Below are 17,190 nucleotides of genomic sequence, written 5' to 3'. Positions count from 1 at the left end.
TATAATTCTTAAGCTCCTTTTGATGGAAATGAACAATTCTTACTATAGTGAAGAATGCTGAAGCCTAGTATAAGGGGAGCTGTGTAATCCAGTGTCACATCTGACTTCAGTAATGCTGAACAGTGAAGGGCTGTTGAGACATTGAACACCTAAGTATTTTTCAATTGTTTCTAAAGAGATGCTTTTGTGCTTTTAATTCTGATAATATAAGGATGTATTTTACATTGTAAAACCATGTACATCACTAGAACGTTTTTACTGCAGTTACTTTGTTTTAAAACAGACACTTCACTTGCTGACAGCAATGGTGAATCTCTTAAGAGGCATGAGTAGTTCCTGTCCATTACTTCATTATAAAATTAAGCTGTGCATTTGGCTGTCATATTTGTATTAACTCTTGGCAAGATTGAGAATTAGTAAATCACACTGTCAGTGCTAGGCTTGATTGCTTAAACTCTTGCAGGCTGTTGGTTGAACGTAACAAAAGGTGGTTTTAATGTCTTTTTGTAGCAAGCTCATGGCGGCGTGCAGACGATAGGAGAGAGGAACGTGGGGAAGAACGTGAAACAGTTCGGCGGTCAGCTCCTGCCCCTGCTGCTCCTCCAGCTTCTGCTCCCCCGTCAGCATCAAAAGATCGAGAAAGAGATGGGGAGAAGGAGAAGGGTTCCTGGAAAACAGAAAAGGAGCGTGAGCCCGCTCGTCGTACTAAAAATGAGACAGATGAAGAAGGGTGGACCACTGTACGACGCTAAGCGAATATGAAAACAGTTTAACCAATGTTTTAGCTTTGATTTGATCGAATCCACAGATTATATTTGTGCTTATAAACATTCTGAATGGGAATTCTTTAACAAATGTTTTGAGATAACACGAAAGCATGAGCTTGAATTACTTACTCATATAGATTGATCATGCACACAAAACTCACAGCAGAAGGTTGGAAATTGAATGCCAGTTTTTGGAATTTCAAATGATGCTTATTTCATGGATCATTTGTTGCTAAAATAAAAGGAAGCAGGCCGCCTTGAGTAATGCCTCTATTTCACACCAAAACAAGCTGACCTTTCTATTTTTAGTCTGTCTTAATTTGGAATGGGGTATTATTGCTGAACGTGCATTTGAAAGCACCTCAATTCACACAGTGGAATTAGTGGAAAAGCAGAGCTGGATCAATTTCCATAATTTTGCCAAAAAAGGAAAAAAAAAAAAAATAATGTAACCCCCTCCCCCCCTCTTTTTACAATCTTTGAGGGCAGGCAGTTTGGGAGACATTTTATCGTCTAAATTCAGTAAGTTGTTTAAATTGGAATTAAATACAATAAACATTACGAGCATTAGCTACACTGGGATCTCTTCTGTAGATTTACTTGAATACATAAAGCTTACGAAGCCATGTTGCAGTCATTGTTCCAGTAATGTATACTGCTGCAGTGTGCAGACACAAAACTCCAAGCTTTTACAATTTAAGTGTTTCGGTAAGCATATTGCTATGTATTTTCTGTTGCAATAGCACAACTGCTTTTCCATTACTGGATAATTCATGCCTTTCAAGGATTTATAAATATTGTCATATTTAAAATGTGTGGTTTTGGAGAAGTTGTTGAATTTTTCCCCAATTCTTTGTCTTCAGGGTAAAATTCTTTCCCTTTCCAAAAAAAAAAAGTGATTTGTAGTAATGGCTGTGTTGACTTTGATTTTGGGATGCAGAATTACAATTAACTATCTGGTCATACTGAAGCCAACACAGAACTTGCTGCTGTGTGTTTCTTCAATGATAAATAAAGAACTTATGGAATTAGCTTCTACAGTTGTCTTTTTAGCACCTTCCTGCAGTGTACTTTGATGTGGAACAGCTGTTAGTGGTTTTCATTTGTGTGTGAGTACCTCTCTCTGTGCTGTCTGAAGGACAATCTCAGAACACTTAAGCTAGTTTCTCCCTGAGTTAAAGCTTGTTTAATCTTACTGTGTGTGAACAACAGTTGTAATGCTTTTCTTCTTGTCTTTTTCCTGCCCTTTTTTGAGCTGTCCGGGTCCTATTTATTTCTCAGGAAAACTTTGCTCTTAAGCCATCCAACCTGAAGGCCAGGTGATTGTGCCTTTGGAGCTTGTCTTCATTTTGCCAATTTCCAGGATTCCCTCATAGTTACAGTGTTTTCTGAACAAAAAAACAGTGATTGTACACTCCCACAAAGGATGGCAGTAGAGAATGGCATCCACTCCACCTCCTGGATTTAGGTAGCAGGCCATGGCTGCCCTTCAGGCACCTGTTGCTCTACTTACAGTGTTTGGCATTAGAAGATCACAGAATAGTGCCTATTAAGTGCTCTGATCCCACTCCTTATTGTCAAGTCAGACTGTTACTCTGAACCACACTTATCCAGGCTGGTCTTGAGAAGCTCCAAGGAATGTTTGATTGTGCACACAGTAAAAGAGCTTAAATATCTTTTCAGCCTCTACCTGTTTTCCAGTCATCAGAAAGTTACAAAGAGTAACTATACCTTCAGCTAGTTATATATTTGAAATTTTATCTGTACAGCCACATTTACCTGGGGATAAAGGGAGCTAATGGCCATTGCACAAGAGGAAACTGTTCCAGAGTTTGTGTTCTTAACCTTTAAGTGGAAGTTGTTATATAAGTTGGCAACATCATTCAACGTTCAGGACCAGGCAGCATGAGAAACACCTGAAAGATGTGAGCTACGCAGCCATGTCCATGTATTTATTGCACTGCTTGATCTTTTTGGAGAACTACAGTGGTCAGACATTTCATTGACCAAACCCAACATCTGCAACCTGCACCTACTGCTGGCAGCCCTGCATGTGAAGGGGGGAATTCAACTGGGGAGCTGCTGGGATAGAGACCCTTCATTCTTTCTACAGTAGTAGACAGCCAACAGTAGTAAATAAAACAGCAAGTTTTCTTTACATAAATTAGCGTAAGTTCAGTAAACCCACAAAGTAAAGTCGGGCTGTCAGTGAAACTGAGATTCACAACCCACCTGTTACTCAGGCACGAGTCCCCACAGCATGCAGCTTGTTACAGAACTGTAGGACACACGTATGCCAGTGGCACAACAAGCACCCAGTTCCCATTTTGCCATACCAGGAACAGCTGTGACTGAAAGGCACCACACTTGCCCGACCTGAGAAGTGAGTTATCAACACATCCGAGAGGAGTTTTCCATCAGGAGGACTCTGCTTTTTGCCCAGACTAAAACCACCTGAGGGTGAGGATAGGCTACCTGGTACTCTGTTCGTTCCTCATCAGAATATCACCATGGAAAAGGTTCCATGGCTGATAGAATTAGGAATGTTTCCCTGTAATAAAGCGGGTTTCTGAAGGCAAAGTGCTTGGTTAGAAGCAGTAGCCACACAGCTTTACAACTGCAGCTGCATGCAGAATAAATGACAATAGCATCAGACTCAACAAGACACATTCTGTGGAGCATGTAATAGCTTCCCACATGGGCTGCGGGCAGATGAAGGCACATGCTGTTCCTAGGAATTAAGGTTACTACCATAAGCTGTCTCGGTCCCTATGTAAGCAGCATCTACCATAACAGACTTGTAAGTGACCATGAGCAGGTGTGTGTGTCTGCCTGCTCGGTGCTGCAGAGTGTGCTGGTGTGCAGGAAATGGCTCTGGGAGCTCAGTCTGAAGTAGGCTGACTCCCCTCCCACCCGCAGCTGCTCTCTCCAGCCACTGCGGCCGCCTTACCTGCTGGGGCCCAACTCCCAGGCCTGATGCCATGCAGTGCGGGTACATACGGAGAGCAGGAGGACTCTGAGCACACACAGCAGGAGCCATCATCACGAGAGCAGCTTTCTTCTCACCCGGGTAGAGGGCAGGGACAGGTGCTGCACAAGGACAGGGCCGGCATCCAAGGCAAGGAGACATTCTGCTGTCTTGACAAGCTCCCAGGCAGTGCAGTGGGGCAGTTGCTATGGGGTAGCTTAATCTACAGACCGGGGGAGGCAGCTGTATGGCAGCCCTCTTGGAATGTCCCTTCTGAGAACTTTCCTTACATCTTTCTTGCTTTTGTGTCCATAAACAGTCCACTGAATTGACACACACATACTCGTCTTCAACATTCCCACAAGAAGCTAACAAAGAGACAGGTTTTTTTTCCACAGCTTTTTCCAAATCCCAGATTTTTCCAATCCCAATCTGCGGCGGAGGCAGACATCACAAAATCAAACACCTAAATTCTACCAGCTGAGAACACTGCAGGGCAAGTCCCATAGATGGAGAGACAGCACACAGCTGGTACGTAACACAACCAACAGGCAGCTCCACACAGCCAGCTGGAGCCACAGCAAGATGGTATTTAATGCAAGTCTATTTACATTTGCTAATTAGACCTAATGCCATCGCTGGAGCAATTTGATGAGGGCTGAAGAGAGCACTTCCATTCACAACCCTGTTCTCAGCTGCGGGAACCAACAGCAGTAGTGAATAGTGACCCCAGGCCCCTTCCAGCCCACCCTGCACGTCCTGATCCACTCCTACCCGTTCCACTTCCTTGCTTCACTCTCCCACCCCGCCAGGCAGCTCCCCAGGAGGAACTCACGCTAATAGCTGTCACTTCTCACTTGCCCAGCTCCCCTTCCCATCAGTACCCATCAGGGCCCGGTGCCTTTCTCACCCTCCAGGTGAATCTGAGTACAGCCATCTGCAGCAGAACCCCTCTGTGCTGCCCTACTGTCCTCCGAAGTGACCCACACAGCTGCTGTTGCCGCTCCTTCTCCTGCCTTCAGTTGCAATGAAAACAAATTCCCCACCTCTCGAGAGCGACGCAGCCCCGTGGCGGCACTCAGCACTTCCTGGAGCTACGGCCCGTATTCGGTATACGTGAAAGCTACTCGGTAACCACACGAGTGGATTCCCCCCCCCCTCCGCATCCAGTTAAAGCCACTCTTCAGCCTTACAAACGCATCACCCTCCTTCCGACAGCTCCGCACCGAGCTCTGCGTCTCCTCAGAAGCCGCCCAGCGCCAACACACCGGGAGCGCTCTGTGTCCCCACCCCCAGAAGGGCTCATCGCGCAGCCCCCGGCAGTCCTTCGCCGCTCCCTCCTGCCGGCCTCAAAGCCGTGCGTTACGCACAGGGAGCCGGGCGGCACCGTCCCGTCCCTCCTCCGCCCCGGTTGCAGCCATTCAGCCGAGGGGCCGCCGACCACCGGGCGAGAAACCCGCACGGTTCCAAGACGGACGAGGGAGCGGCTCAGAGCCCTTCAGTCCCCGCCGGGCAGCGGGGCGGCCGCTCCCCCGAGCCGGGCGGGGGGCAGCAGGGAGAGACGCCGCCCGCCCCGAGCGCCGCCCCCGTCGGAACTCGCCGTGAATCCCATTTTCTTAAAAACCACATATATATATATTTCTTACAAGAAACACGTACAGGGCGTCCCCGCCGCGCCGAAGCCGCCCGCCAGTCCCCGCGCGCCCCGCTCCTAGCGGGCCTTCTTGCCCAGCGCGGTCCGGGCGTGCCGGAGCTGTTTGGCCGCCTGCATTTTGGACAGCGGGCAGTACTTGATGGTGTGGGCATTGTCCCCGCTGGCGCCGCACAGGGGACAGGTGTAGCGGCGCAGCACCGGGCACAGCACGCGGCCGTCGGGTCCCTTCAGGATGTGCGTGGTGTACAGAGCCACGGCCTCCTTGTTGTTCCGGCAGAAGACGCACACCTGCAGCTCGGGCTTCAGCAGACGCCCCGCGGCCCGCGGGTGCGCGGGCAGCCGACCCGCCACCACCACGCCCGCGCCCCACGCGTGGGCCGAGCCGTCCCGGCCCGCGTGCTCCCCCGAGCAGTCGAAGAGCACCGCGGCGGGGCCGCCGCGCCCGGGGAAGGGGCTGAAGTCGGCGAAGCGCTCCTCCAGCAGCCCGTCGCCGTGGTGGTGGTGGTGCCCGCACAGCTCCAGCTCGTGCAAGTCCAGCGCGCCCTCGAAGTACGGCCCCGCCGCCTCTTCCTCCTCCTCCTCTTCCTCCTCCTCCTCCTCTTCGGCCGCCGCCACCACCACGGCGGGCGGCTCGGCGCCGAAGCCCTTGCCGGGGCGCACGGCCTTGGTGATGAGCGTGGCCAGCCCCAGGTAATCGTTCCACGAGTTGAAGACGTTCCCGCAGGCGGCGTGGCTCCGGCCGCCGTAGCGGGCGCCCGGCAGGCGCTCTACGGGCGGGAGGTGCCGGTGCGGCTCCAGTTTGCCGCCGGGGAAAGCCTCCATGGGGGGCGCCGTCCGGGAGCGCCCGCCCGCGCCCCCCACCGCGCGCCGGACAGCGGCACCGCCGCGACTCCGCTCCCACCGCCGCCCCCACTTTCTTCGGGAGCGCGCGGCTGCGCGACGCCCTTTAAATAGGGGCGGTGGCGGGAAAGGGGGGGGCGCCCGCCGCTCTCTCATTGGCCGTCGGCCAGAGACCCCTCCCGCTCATTGGCCGGTGGGAGGCGGGGCGGGGCGTGGCCGGAGAAGGGGCAGCGAGGCGTGCGCGGCGGCGCAGGTGGCGAGGCACGTGCGTGGGGGGCGGCCCGGGGGCGGGAGTCGTCCGGGAAGCTCTTGTTGGTACCCCCTGAAACATTCTTAGTACTGAAAGCCATTCTTAGTACCCCAAAAAATTACTCCAAAACTCTTGTTAGTGCCCCTAAAGCTATCAATATCCCAAAAGGCGTTATTAGTACCCCCCAAAAAACGTTGTTAGGACCTACAAAACTGCTGGTTGTGTCCAAAAAGACACTGCTAACACCAAAAGAGCTATTTTAGCACCCAAAAAGCTGCTGGGGAGGATTTAGTGTCAGCAGTGCTGATGCGCTGTGCACGGTACGCGGCATTCCCAGCAGAGTGACTTTGTTTTCCCTATCCAGCCGGGCATTTTACAGCAGCTGCTGCATTCTGTGTTGGCCGTGGGTGGTTACAGCGTCAGGACTGCACTTTTCACCCTTTCTTCAGTCCTTCAACAAACAGAAATGGGTTATGGAGGAGCCAGGATGGGCTGAAGGCAGGAAGGTTGCTGAGGCTCATCCTTTCGGGCTCTGCAGAGTTGGCTGTTCCCAGCACAGCAATAGGGGATCACAATCCATGGCCTTTTGGGGGCTGATATGCAGTAGGAGCTGCTTTCACTGAACTTAAAGAGTGCAGAGTCCCGGACCAGCAGCCGGGGCGGTGACCCAGACTGCTGCAGAATGCAAATCCAAGCCAAGAATCAAGTGTTTATCAGCAGAAGCATATTTTTCCTGAGCATACAGTGCCTCACATTTGTGTCTGGTGGGGAAGAATGTCAAAGGAGCCTGAAAAAGTTACGTGTACAGTTGATGAGGAGATCAGTGTTTATGAAAACCCAAGCAGGTGCCCGGGTCTCACTGCTGTGGGCTATGGGTATGGGATGCTGCTGGTGCCTGGGTTCAGGGCTGCTTCACACCTCTTGTAGTGTCGGGGTAGTGATGAATGTGGGCAAACATGTCTGTACATGCAAGCAGCCGACAGCCTCACCTGCAGTTTTCTCAGAGTTGGCAGATTCTGTCAGATTTTGAAGCACGGAGACGTGACGGTGCCCTGTGACACGGGGTAAAGCCCTTTTCGGTCAGTATCAGTGATGAAACTCCTTGCTTAGGGAGGGACACACACAGCCTCAGCGCTGCCGGCACCGCCTGCGCCTTGCTGCTCCTGTGCGAGGCCATGGATGTCAGAGGCAGATAGGAAAAAGCAGAGGTTTTCAGTGTTGGAAAAGTCTTTGGCTTCATTGAGAAGAGTATTTCAAATAAAATTCTGGCTAGACGCTCCGCATTCCTCTGTGTATTCCGCCTCTCCAAAAATGACTGCTCCACGATACGCTTCAGAGGGCTCAATGTTCACACGAGGATTTATTGCTCCGAGTTTCTGAATTGGTTCTGAGCCTGAATTAGCAAATGATAGTGCATATTTCTAACAGCAGCGGCAAGGATTCCGGCAGAGTTTCTGAGCTCTGCCTGCCTGACTAAATCCAGCGAGGGCTCCTGCTAAGCTCCGAGGCAGAGCAGCCGTGCCAAAGGCTGTAGGATGACCGCAGATTCAGTCCTGAAGGCTGTTTTATTGTGTGAAGGGTTACCAAGCAGAAGACGTGTATAGGAGCTGATCCAAATGAGCGTCATATACACACTCAGTGCTGATGGATTAATTTCACGTGGCGAGGATAATAGTATTTCTCCTGACAACTTGATTAGATCTGTAAGAGAACTCCTGGTGGAAAAAAAAAAAGGGGAATTTTGTTTTTTGTCAGGATGATGAGTGTGATTTAACCGTGAGAGAAAAGCAACCAAAAACTCAGGCTTTCAGTGCTCTTGTCTTCTGTTTTGTTGTTTTGTAAAAGGAGTAAACAGAGGGTTTCCCATTGTTCCGACTGCCTGGAGGTGCTTGTTCCCTTTGTCTGAGATTGAAGTGTTTTGTGAGGTAGCTTTGTTACTTATTATGTACATTAACTACATGGTTGGGACCAGATGGCCTTTAAGTGTCCCTTACAACTCAAATGATTCTATGATTCCATGATATAATTGCCCAAGACAGTTCCTCTTCACTCAGTGCCGCATAGACAAGCCAAAAAGTTGGACACCCATGGTCTAAATATGGTGTAATTCTGACATTTGTGGGATTTTTGCCTTCGCAGTACTCATGGTAAACTCCAACACGTAAGATTTTAGGGAAAGGAGGCCCAGAGAAGCTGTGGATGTCCCATCCCTGGGAGCATTCAAAGCCGGGTTGGATGAGACCCTGGGCAGCCTGCTCTGATGGAGGGCAACCAGCCCACAGCAGCGGGTTGGAACTAAATGAACATTGAGGTCCCTTCCAACCTAATGCATTCTGTGATTCTGTGATTCTGTGGGACCAGCGAGGTGCCTGGTGAGGTGGGGACCTCCTTCATGCGTGTCTGTGTGCACAGAGGGGTGTCAGGGGCTGCAATTCACACTCAGACACTTCACATCTCCCACGAGCCTCTGTTGGGTTTCCAAATTCTTGTGTTCCTATAGCTCACAAATCCCATTTGGAGTCTGACCCTGAGAGCACAGCTTCATTTGTGTTCTCAGTAAGAACCGTTTTGTTCAAGCCTTAGGGTGCTTTTGATTTTTTTTCTTCCTGAAGGGATAAACCACTAATTATACATGGAAACTGTACCTCAAAGATCCATCTTAATAATATAATTGTAGTAGCAAAGCAACCGGTATGATTATGTGCATCGTTGCACTTTTCTGCCATTAACCAGCTTTTCTTGGTTAATGAAGTTAGTAAAACCTAGAATGTGCTTTGCTGGAATATATCCAGTGGAATCTCATTATCACCTACAAGCCTTTATAATTGGGATGATAATGTGCAAAGCGTTATATTGCTGATAAATGAGATACGATTAGGAGAGGGCAAAGTTCTGCTCTCGGACACACGTGACAGATCCTGGGGCTTTGGTGTGTGTTAGTGAAGTGCCTGCAGCCCCACGTCCACCTTGGGGTCACGTTTCAAGGCAGATAAGGTGCACTTGGAGCAAGGCTAGCAGCAAGACTATTGAGAGCTGTGACCCCTCAGGAGAGGTGCTGTCAAGGCAGGAGGAGGCTGCAGTGAGGCATGAAAATGGTCTTAAATGCCTTCAAAGAAGGATATAATCTGTCCTGCATGATCGTGTTGGATAGGACACAGAGGAATGGGTTTAGAGCACTGTGAAGGTGGTTTACACTGGGTATTATGGAAACGCAGGGAGGAGAATTAAGAACTAAATCAGACTGCTTGGACCAAGGTGTGTCAAAAGGGTCTCTACCTTTGGCAGGCACCAGGAGAGGTGAGATGGATAGAGCTGGAGGTGGTGAGCTGATGGAGATGTGCTGAGTGCCATAGGTGGCTGTGATTCCAGGAGCTGAACAGCTGGTGCCCCTGCAAGGACATTCTGGTTCCAGGCATGTACAGGTGAGAAGCTATCAGTACAGAGACCAGAGATATACCCAGTGCTTGCACAAGCAGAGATCAGATCCGCCAGGCATCTGTGATCAGGATTGCAATTTACACCCCTTATCTGCCTGGAAAAATTTTCAGAACTGCCACTACAAGGAAGAGAGGCATATAACAGTCTGTTTTGTTAGTTGGTACAGGTCACAAGCCTTCTTCTTTTTCTATTTGTTTAGATTCCAGCACATATTTTTAGGAAAAAAAAAAAAAAAAAGAAGATCCAAATGTCATTCAGAAGGACCTTTAATGAAGAATCAATCTGTTTGCTCCTGCTCTGGCTTTGGGAATAAACTCATTATTTGCACAGTTGAACATCTTCCCCATCTTTCCAGTCAGACCCTGTCTGTTTTCAGCATTAGGGTTGTCCTGTGTTAACTGAGGACTCTGATCTCAATATTGCATTCTCCCTGTAAACACCAGTAGTCTTTGACCAAATCATCCCTTAACCTCCTCTCTTTCTAAGATAAATAGTTTGAGCTCCTGGATTTGTAATGGCTGTTTTCCCATCCTTCACATTCTGAACTCTCTGGCAATTACCAACATCCTTTATGAACGGTAGGCTTTAGCATTAACACAGCCCTCCAGCATGAATGGCACCAGGCATGCCAGGAGCACAGGTAGATCTGTGTGTTTTGCTATGGTACTATGCTCAAATACTGTGTGTGACTGAATAGGAAAATAAAAATAGGTTCAGACCAAAGATACATCTGGCTTGGCGTCTTGTTTCTGACAGGAGCTTGTAGTGGGTGGATACTGAAGGGTGATATTTCCCTTCAGAGCCCCCTCCTTATCATTTGCCAACTTTAAAAAATAAAGGCACAAACTGAAATTCCATGCAAAGATTTCAGTATTTACACGTTTCTGGTGTCTTAATGGTGTCTTTTCCCCTTAGCTTTTCAGCATTTGTATCGTGTGCTGCCCAAGGAGTTAAACTGTGAACCAGAAGATCCATATCTCTGGTAAGGTTCTGGGAAAGGATATTTTTAGCTCTCTGTGGGGCCCTGAAAGGCAGGATGAGAGCCATGCCAGGCATGTCCCTGCTCCCTGGGAAGGCAGCTCAGCAGCAGGATGGCTCAGCAGAGGCTGCCCCAAACCCCAAAAAGACCACAGGAGGGCACGCAGGGCCCTACCGGGCAGAGTTAATACAGCATCCTTAACCCCGGCTCTGCATCTGTGGTGGTCATGCTTGTGCCTCGCTTATCAGTCTGGCTATACCATCAACAATTCACAGACCACAGCCCTGCCTCTTTCACATGGGGCTGGGCAGCTCAATGCAGCTGCAATGAAACAAGCACTGCGGGTCCCCTGTCAGTGACAAAACCTCTCCCTTGGCTATCGCTCAGCGTTGCGTCACCTTCAACTTTAGTAGAGCATGGTTTCATGTTTTCTTCCAGTAAAGATGTTAGAGTGTTCAGCTGAGAATAGATCACCATGGAGCATCTTGGAAACCACAGAGTGATGATTCCTTGTTTATGGTTGTAATTTGAGATGTCAGCTGGTTTTCAGGTTACCTGGGGTGTACCAGGTTAGTTTTGCATTGCTCTAGTTTCTCAGTTGGTGAAGCATACTAACTTCAGTGCCTTTTAGCACTTTGTTATGTTGATGTTAGATGTCATTGCACTTCATCATCTTGCAGTAGTAATTCTGTAGGACATGCTTTCCACAAACATAGACCTGGTGTTTATGCGCTGCTGTCTTACCACAGCTGTTGGGCTGCTGGGAAGATGTCTGAGTGGGTGTTTTGGACCATTTCAATAGAAGACTACCTAAAGTAAGTTATAATTCAGTTTCACAGATTTTTTTCTTTATATGAAACTTCCAAGGGAAAAAATAAAACCAAGACTTCCTAAGGTACAGTCAGTGCTAGATGGAGAAATGGTTATGTTGAGTTTCAAGACATTATTGGTATGTCAAAAGCCAAAGACATGCTTGGTCTTGGTGGGCAAGACTGGTGATGAGGAAATGAGTTTGTCTGCTGTGGAAAGAGGTGAGGAAAAGCCATTGCTTTAAGTCTTTGAGAGTAAGAGTGGAGCCAGGGGAGGCCAGCGAGGGCATAGAGATGAGACACAGAAAAAGACTAATTTAAAAATGTTTAAATGCCGTTTCCTGAACAGGCAGAAAAATTGATGTTATAGGCCAATTTTCAGATGAAAATGCATATGCACGAATGTAAATGCACATTTCAAGCGTGCCCTCGGATCCAAAAGTCAAGTTCATGAAATTCTGATACCACTGAAAGTAATAGGAAAACTCCTGCTAACTTCATCCTTAGTTATTATAATCATCTGTCATTCATTATAATCATATCATTAAGGTAATTGAGACATGAAGTGCTGTACTGACAACGTGTTTCACTTTTTTGTCTCACTGTGCAAGTTTAAGGGGTGAAAATGACAAAACCATAATCATAACTTTGCACTGCGGAAGAGTGAGTGCCATACATGCTTCTGGTGTTTCCTCTGGTATAAGGAAGAGGGGAGGGGACAACCCAGGGTGGGGGCTTTGTCTTGGCATTATATTGCTTACTTTTGTTTCCCCTTTTTGTTTTTTTTGTATAAATGTCTATTTGTTGCTGTTTTCCCAGTAATTTCACAGTTCTTGACACCTAAAATTTTGTTCCAAGAGCAGCTGAGGAAAGCAAAAATACTTGTCCACAGGTATGTTTAGTTGTGGGAAGATTCCTCTGCCCTGCAGACTTCTGGAGGGATCACCTTGGCAGCTTTATCTTGGTACCAAATAATTACAGCTTCTGAGAGTAACATGAACGCTCTTCCCATTGGAAAAAGAAGAGAACGTGAATAGACACCATTGTTTCCAAAGGTAACAAACAACTTTCCTCTAAATTTAACACCCACAATGTTGTAAAAACTGAAACCAGCAGGTACTGAAAGCTAATATCAGTGAACTAATTTTATTCAGGGTTATAAAATAACAATGATAATAAAAAATGAACAGCATAGAGATTTAGTTGAATTTTGCTTTAAATTTACAATGCTCTTGAGAACCTGCATGCATATTAAATGTGTATTGTAACCTAGCTGTATCCCTTTGGAAACAATATACTAGCAAGCTTTCGCTGAAATTGAAGTGTTTAACACATCTAGCATTCATCAGCATTTGAACAACAGTTTTAAAACTTTATGGTGAGTTGAAAATGCTTCTTAGTGTAGTTTCAGCAACCGTAGCTGTCAGAACTATAGAGATGGAGTCTCAGCCTTCTTGAAATATAACAAACACTTTAATGTGTTCATTTCAGCATTTCTGATATTGTCCAGAAACCCTGAGAAATTTTAAACATCTTGCTGTTTTCTACTGAGACGTGCAACCAACTCTAGGGATGTTGGGCCGTTCCACATGGACACATCACAGCATACAGAACCCAGGTGGTTTTAGATAGACAGTCACCTCAACTGTGGCCATTGTTTTGGTGTGGAGGAATGCTAGTGAGATGAGAAAGTCTGCAAGAGAGAGAATGAGAATTAGAGAGGTTCCATTCAACTGGAAACGAAAAGTGAAGTGAAACCTCTTCTAGAACAGAGTTGTTTATTATTAATGGAGTTTTAACAACTGCCAGGAACCCTTATTCTCACCATTACAAAGTAGCTGTTTTGTTGCTGCAGCTTTCAGCAGCGTCGCAAAACATCATAACACTGGGATGGAAACATGCTCAGTGCGCTTTCAAATATAATAATAATATGTGAGGGTCTCAGTTTTGATAGAATGAAACAACTAGGAGTTTAATTAATTGGTCTTAAATTCTATCTTGCTGCTGAGACTCCTGTGATTGCCGTTATGGAGCCTTTCTCTTACACTAAACCAGTTTTGCTGATGAAACCAAAGGACAGCTGCTGATATTTTAATACATGAAGAATCTGTGTAAATTCCAGAATTAAACAGCAGTCTGTGCAGGACTGTGTAGGGGGTGGTGATCGTTTTCCTCTGCACCTGAATCTTTGGGTGTTTATTAAGTACTGCCTGAAATGCCATCTTAGGGCAGGTTTGGTACCCCTGCCTGTACCCCTACCCACAGTGCCTGTGCTGCAGATAGCTGCATCTACTGGAATGTCTACTTGAATGAGATTGTATGCTTCGTAAAATAGTCTTCATACTCAGAGAAGATACCGTGGGCTAGACTTTTTGCATGTTTAATATGGACATTTTTGTGTGACAGTTTTTTATGTCTTTGGAAAGCAGCAATGGTATTTTCCTGGATGTGCTCCTGTTGCTTTCCTTTGCTGATTGCTAACTTGCTAGGAGGAGATCAGGCATATTTTTATCTTATTGTAACAAAATGAGTTCCATGGAAACGGCAGCAGGGGAAGCCTGCTGAGCAGCTGGAGGTCAGAAATCAGCCCACGTTTAGAAATGAAGAAAGGCAGCATGGTGGGGCATGGCTGCCTGCATTCACTGCTCCAGGGCTGGTCACTTCGGCCTGCAGCAGGCTGGCTTAAGGCAAACTATCTGTAAATTGTAACATTCACTTATGGCAGCTGTAGACTGTTGCACGTAGGCTGGATGCGTGGCCATGGTGAAGGAGCTGGAGCTGTCACCATGGGGTGACCACGAGCCCTATACACAGCTGTCACCCAGTGGAAAACCTGTTTTTTCATGTCACTGTATCAGGTTTCTTGCAAAAAAAACCACTCATGGCACCTAGCAGGGCTGATCTGGAGTCCTAGAGAGGTTTGTTAAAAAACGAGTGTGAAATAGGAAGGCATGGGTTGACTTCCCCTCACCCTACAGAACACCGGGGTGCCTGTGGGGCAGCGGGTGCATCCCCCGGTGCAGGCCGCACTCGCCGTTTCCATGGCAACACGAGGAGGCTGGTGGCTGCCTGCTCCTCACAGTGCAGAATGCCGGGTTTTGTCCATCGGCTGAAGGCAGCGATCCTGCCCTAATGACAAAAGTGGGCAAATTATTTAGAAGGACACTCAGGAGAAAAAGCCACTTGTTAGTGTTTTACCTACCAGCGTCTGGGGGGATCCCTTCGCCATGGTGAGGGAAAGAGGTAAGAATAAACAAACTCTCTCCACCACACTCCAGCCGCCATCTTCTCCTCAGCGTGATTGCTTTATTGGCTCTACTGATTTCTAGTTAGCTTCTCACTTTGTCTCCTTGTTTATTTGTGACATTTTCCTGGCAGCAGTGGAGAGAAAATGTTGTTTCATTGTTGTTGTTGTTTTTTTTTTTCAGTGGCGAATCTGATAAAGGTGACACAAACTGTTAGAACTGGTGGCATCGAGGAAGGCCTGATGCTGCCATTCGACTGGAGTGGAAGAGTTTGCAGGCTGTCTGTTGTGAGGAAATCCCTGCGGCTGTGGTTCAGCACCTGTAGTGTAAGTGCATTGCCCTGTACTATATGTGTGCAAATCATGAGGGAAAATGGGAAGAAGACATTTTTCCCACTGCACTGGTATGCAAGCATCTCAATCTCTTCAATATATTTCTTCCTCGTGCTTAAAGGGTCAAAGACATGCATACGTGTCCAGCAGAAAGCCTGTGGGAGGGAGGAATTAAAACCTGGCCACTTGTGCTCAACCTTAGGTTAAGCCCCTGGAGCACAGGGACTTTCTGCCTCCTCCCAAGGCTGTGATTTCATCCTCATTATGATCATTCAAGATAATAACCTCGCTGGACTCTCACATGGTAAGATGGGATTTGACAGGACTGTGGTTAGAGTTGGTTGTCTTAGACAGAGCAGAACTGTCAACGAACTTTATTGAAGAGGAGAGTGTAGATTTATAGCATAAATGTTCAGCACCAAGGTGACAGTGCAAAGGGGCTTGGATGGGCAGCGCGAGGTGGATGCAGGCTGACAGTGGCACCAAGGCAGGGAGCAGTGATCCTCAGACCGGGGAGGATACACAGGAGAGATGGTGAGGAGTTGGTGACATTAGACTTGGCAACTGGTATCCAAGGGGGTATCCAGGCTCTTTTGGCACTGTGGCCTCATTTCACAGCCTTTTGTTCAAATTTAGCATCCAGCTGAGAGGCATAGTATCTTTGAGGAGAGATGCTCTAGTGCAAGAAGTAATGTTTGCCACAGTCTGGTGAGAAGCGCAGGCTACTTGGATATATTCCTATGTATCGGGTGCGTTAGAGCTTAAACCAAAGCCCACAGAAATAAGCAGAAGAACTCCCATTTACTTCACTGTCTGTGGCATTTCCTAGATGGAAAACACCCTGCACATTTTCTAGCTGTTGGGGCCTCCCAGGAATTTCCACAGCCCCCAGGCATATGCCTGTCTTTAACCTGCGTACAGAGTTGCAGTGGTGGGGGCTGAGTCTCATTCTTCCCCAGCTCCTTCCCTGCTCTGCCCAGAGTCCCAATGAGCCAGTGTGAATCACAGAACTGAAAGGACATTGCCTCACCCATCCCTGGCCCCTGGCAGGGGCAGCTTGGGAAGGCTGCTCAGGAGTGAAGAGCCCTTTGCTCCTCTGTGCAAGATGCCAGTGCTCAGTAGGCAGTGCAAAGAGTGCCTGTCCCTTGGGCTCTGTGTGGGTGCAGCATGCTTATTGACATCATCCCACACTATCCGCAGCAGCTGCTGTGCTTGCTTGTTCTGCCTGCCTGATGTTTTCCAGGCAGCTTGTAGTTGGGCAGGATGGCAGTGTTCAGGGAAACAATGAAACTACATTTGTTGCAGGTGCTGCAGGAAGAACCAAAAGCCCTGTGCGATCCAGCTATTACATGCAGGCTTTAAAAGCTAGCACAGCAGGGCTCTCTCCATTTTAGTCTTTACCTTTCACAAGCATTACTGTGCCATTCATTCCACTAACACCTGAACCCACTGCATCCTCCTGTGAGAAAGAGCATTTTTATCTCCGTTTATGGTAGGAGACTCCTAAGGTGAGAAGTGGTTACAGAATCTGTCCATAGTCACCTACTAGGGCTGTGAAAGAGCCATAAATAGGTTTGTTTCCCTTGTCCTGGGCCTTAATCACAGAAAATCCTTCCACTGTAGTGAAGCAAGTCACATTGGACTGCAGCTTTTGTGACTCTGTGCATTAGTACTGCAGTTCATAGACCTCCCTCATTAAATGGTCACATGCTGCAGACTGAATGCCAGGCTGACCTTCCAGCCTTTGCTTGCAGGCTGGAAAGGCAAAATGTTGGCACTGAAAAACTCAGCTTTCGTTAAGCACTGCCTGAAATCAGCTAATCTCATTTGACTGAACATAGAAACAGCAATACTGTAAACAGAGGGGTTTGTTGCTTCGGTTAGCATGGGGGTATGACAACATCAGAG

At 47.8% G+C, this 17,190-nt stretch overlaps 3 protein-coding genes and 1 long non-coding RNA gene across 11 annotated transcripts in view; 3 read left to right on the top strand and 1 right to left on the bottom strand.

Moving 5' to 3' along the window:
• The window catches only part of EIF3A (eukaryotic translation initiation factor 3 subunit A), a 28,484-nt gene extending 26,686 nt beyond the window's left edge, over positions 1–1,798 (top strand). Inside the window, exon 22 of the mRNA XM_421787.8 lies at positions 511–1,798. Coding sequence (XP_421787.4) covers positions 511–752 — 242 coding nt within the window. The 3' untranslated portion in view covers positions 753–1,798. The remainder of the gene's footprint in view (positions 1–510) is intronic.
• On the bottom strand, positions 165–6,309 carry NANOS1 (nanos C2HC-type zinc finger 1). Of its 7 annotated transcripts, none has more exons than XR_006939683.1 (3): positions 4,929–5,274; positions 3,718–4,430; positions 165–667 (listed from the first exon to the last, which is right to left on the bottom strand). XR_006939683.1 is itself a non-coding variant. In XM_040702898.2 (2 exons), exon 1 carries the CDS (start codon positions 6,209–6,211, stop codon positions 5,447–5,449), a length of 765 nt encoding a protein of 254 aa, XP_040558832.1. In that variant the 5' UTR covers positions 6,212–6,309; the 3' UTR covers positions 165–667; positions 5,382–5,446. The 7 variants fall into 7 exon arrangements, 2 of the variants coding, with proteins under 2 accessions (XP_040558832.1, XP_025007684.2); XR_006939684.1 differs by having other exon boundaries at positions 4,962–5,274; XR_005860902.2 differs by having other exon boundaries at positions 3,718–5,274.
• On the top strand, positions 5,981–12,942 carry LOC112532714. The gene is made up of 5 exons (XR_003075967.3): positions 5,981–6,079; positions 9,765–9,901; positions 10,833–10,899; positions 11,646–11,711; positions 12,598–12,942. It is a non-coding gene; the product is annotated as an uncharacterized LOC112532714 (long non-coding RNA).
• Positions 12,943–15,137: 2,195 nt separating this feature from the next.
• Positions 15,138–17,190, top strand: part of LOC121111175 — an 81,817-nt gene continuing 79,764 nt past the window's right edge. For both annotated transcript variants that reach the window (XM_040702890.2, XM_040702888.2), the window contains exon 1: positions 15,138–15,276. The gene's annotated coding sequence lies outside the window, so the exon portion shown is untranslated. The remainder of the gene's footprint in view (positions 15,277–17,190) is intronic.

Source organism: Gallus gallus, chromosome 6, assembly GCF_016699485.2.
Source record: "Gallus gallus isolate bGalGal1 chromosome 6, bGalGal1.mat.broiler.GRCg7b, whole genome shotgun sequence".
In the NCBI taxonomy this organism is placed as follows: Eukaryota; Metazoa; Chordata; class Aves; order Galliformes; family Phasianidae; genus Gallus; species Gallus gallus.
The sequence above is the reverse complement of the archived record's forward strand: the minus strand, read 5'-3'. Positions and strand labels throughout refer to the sequence as shown.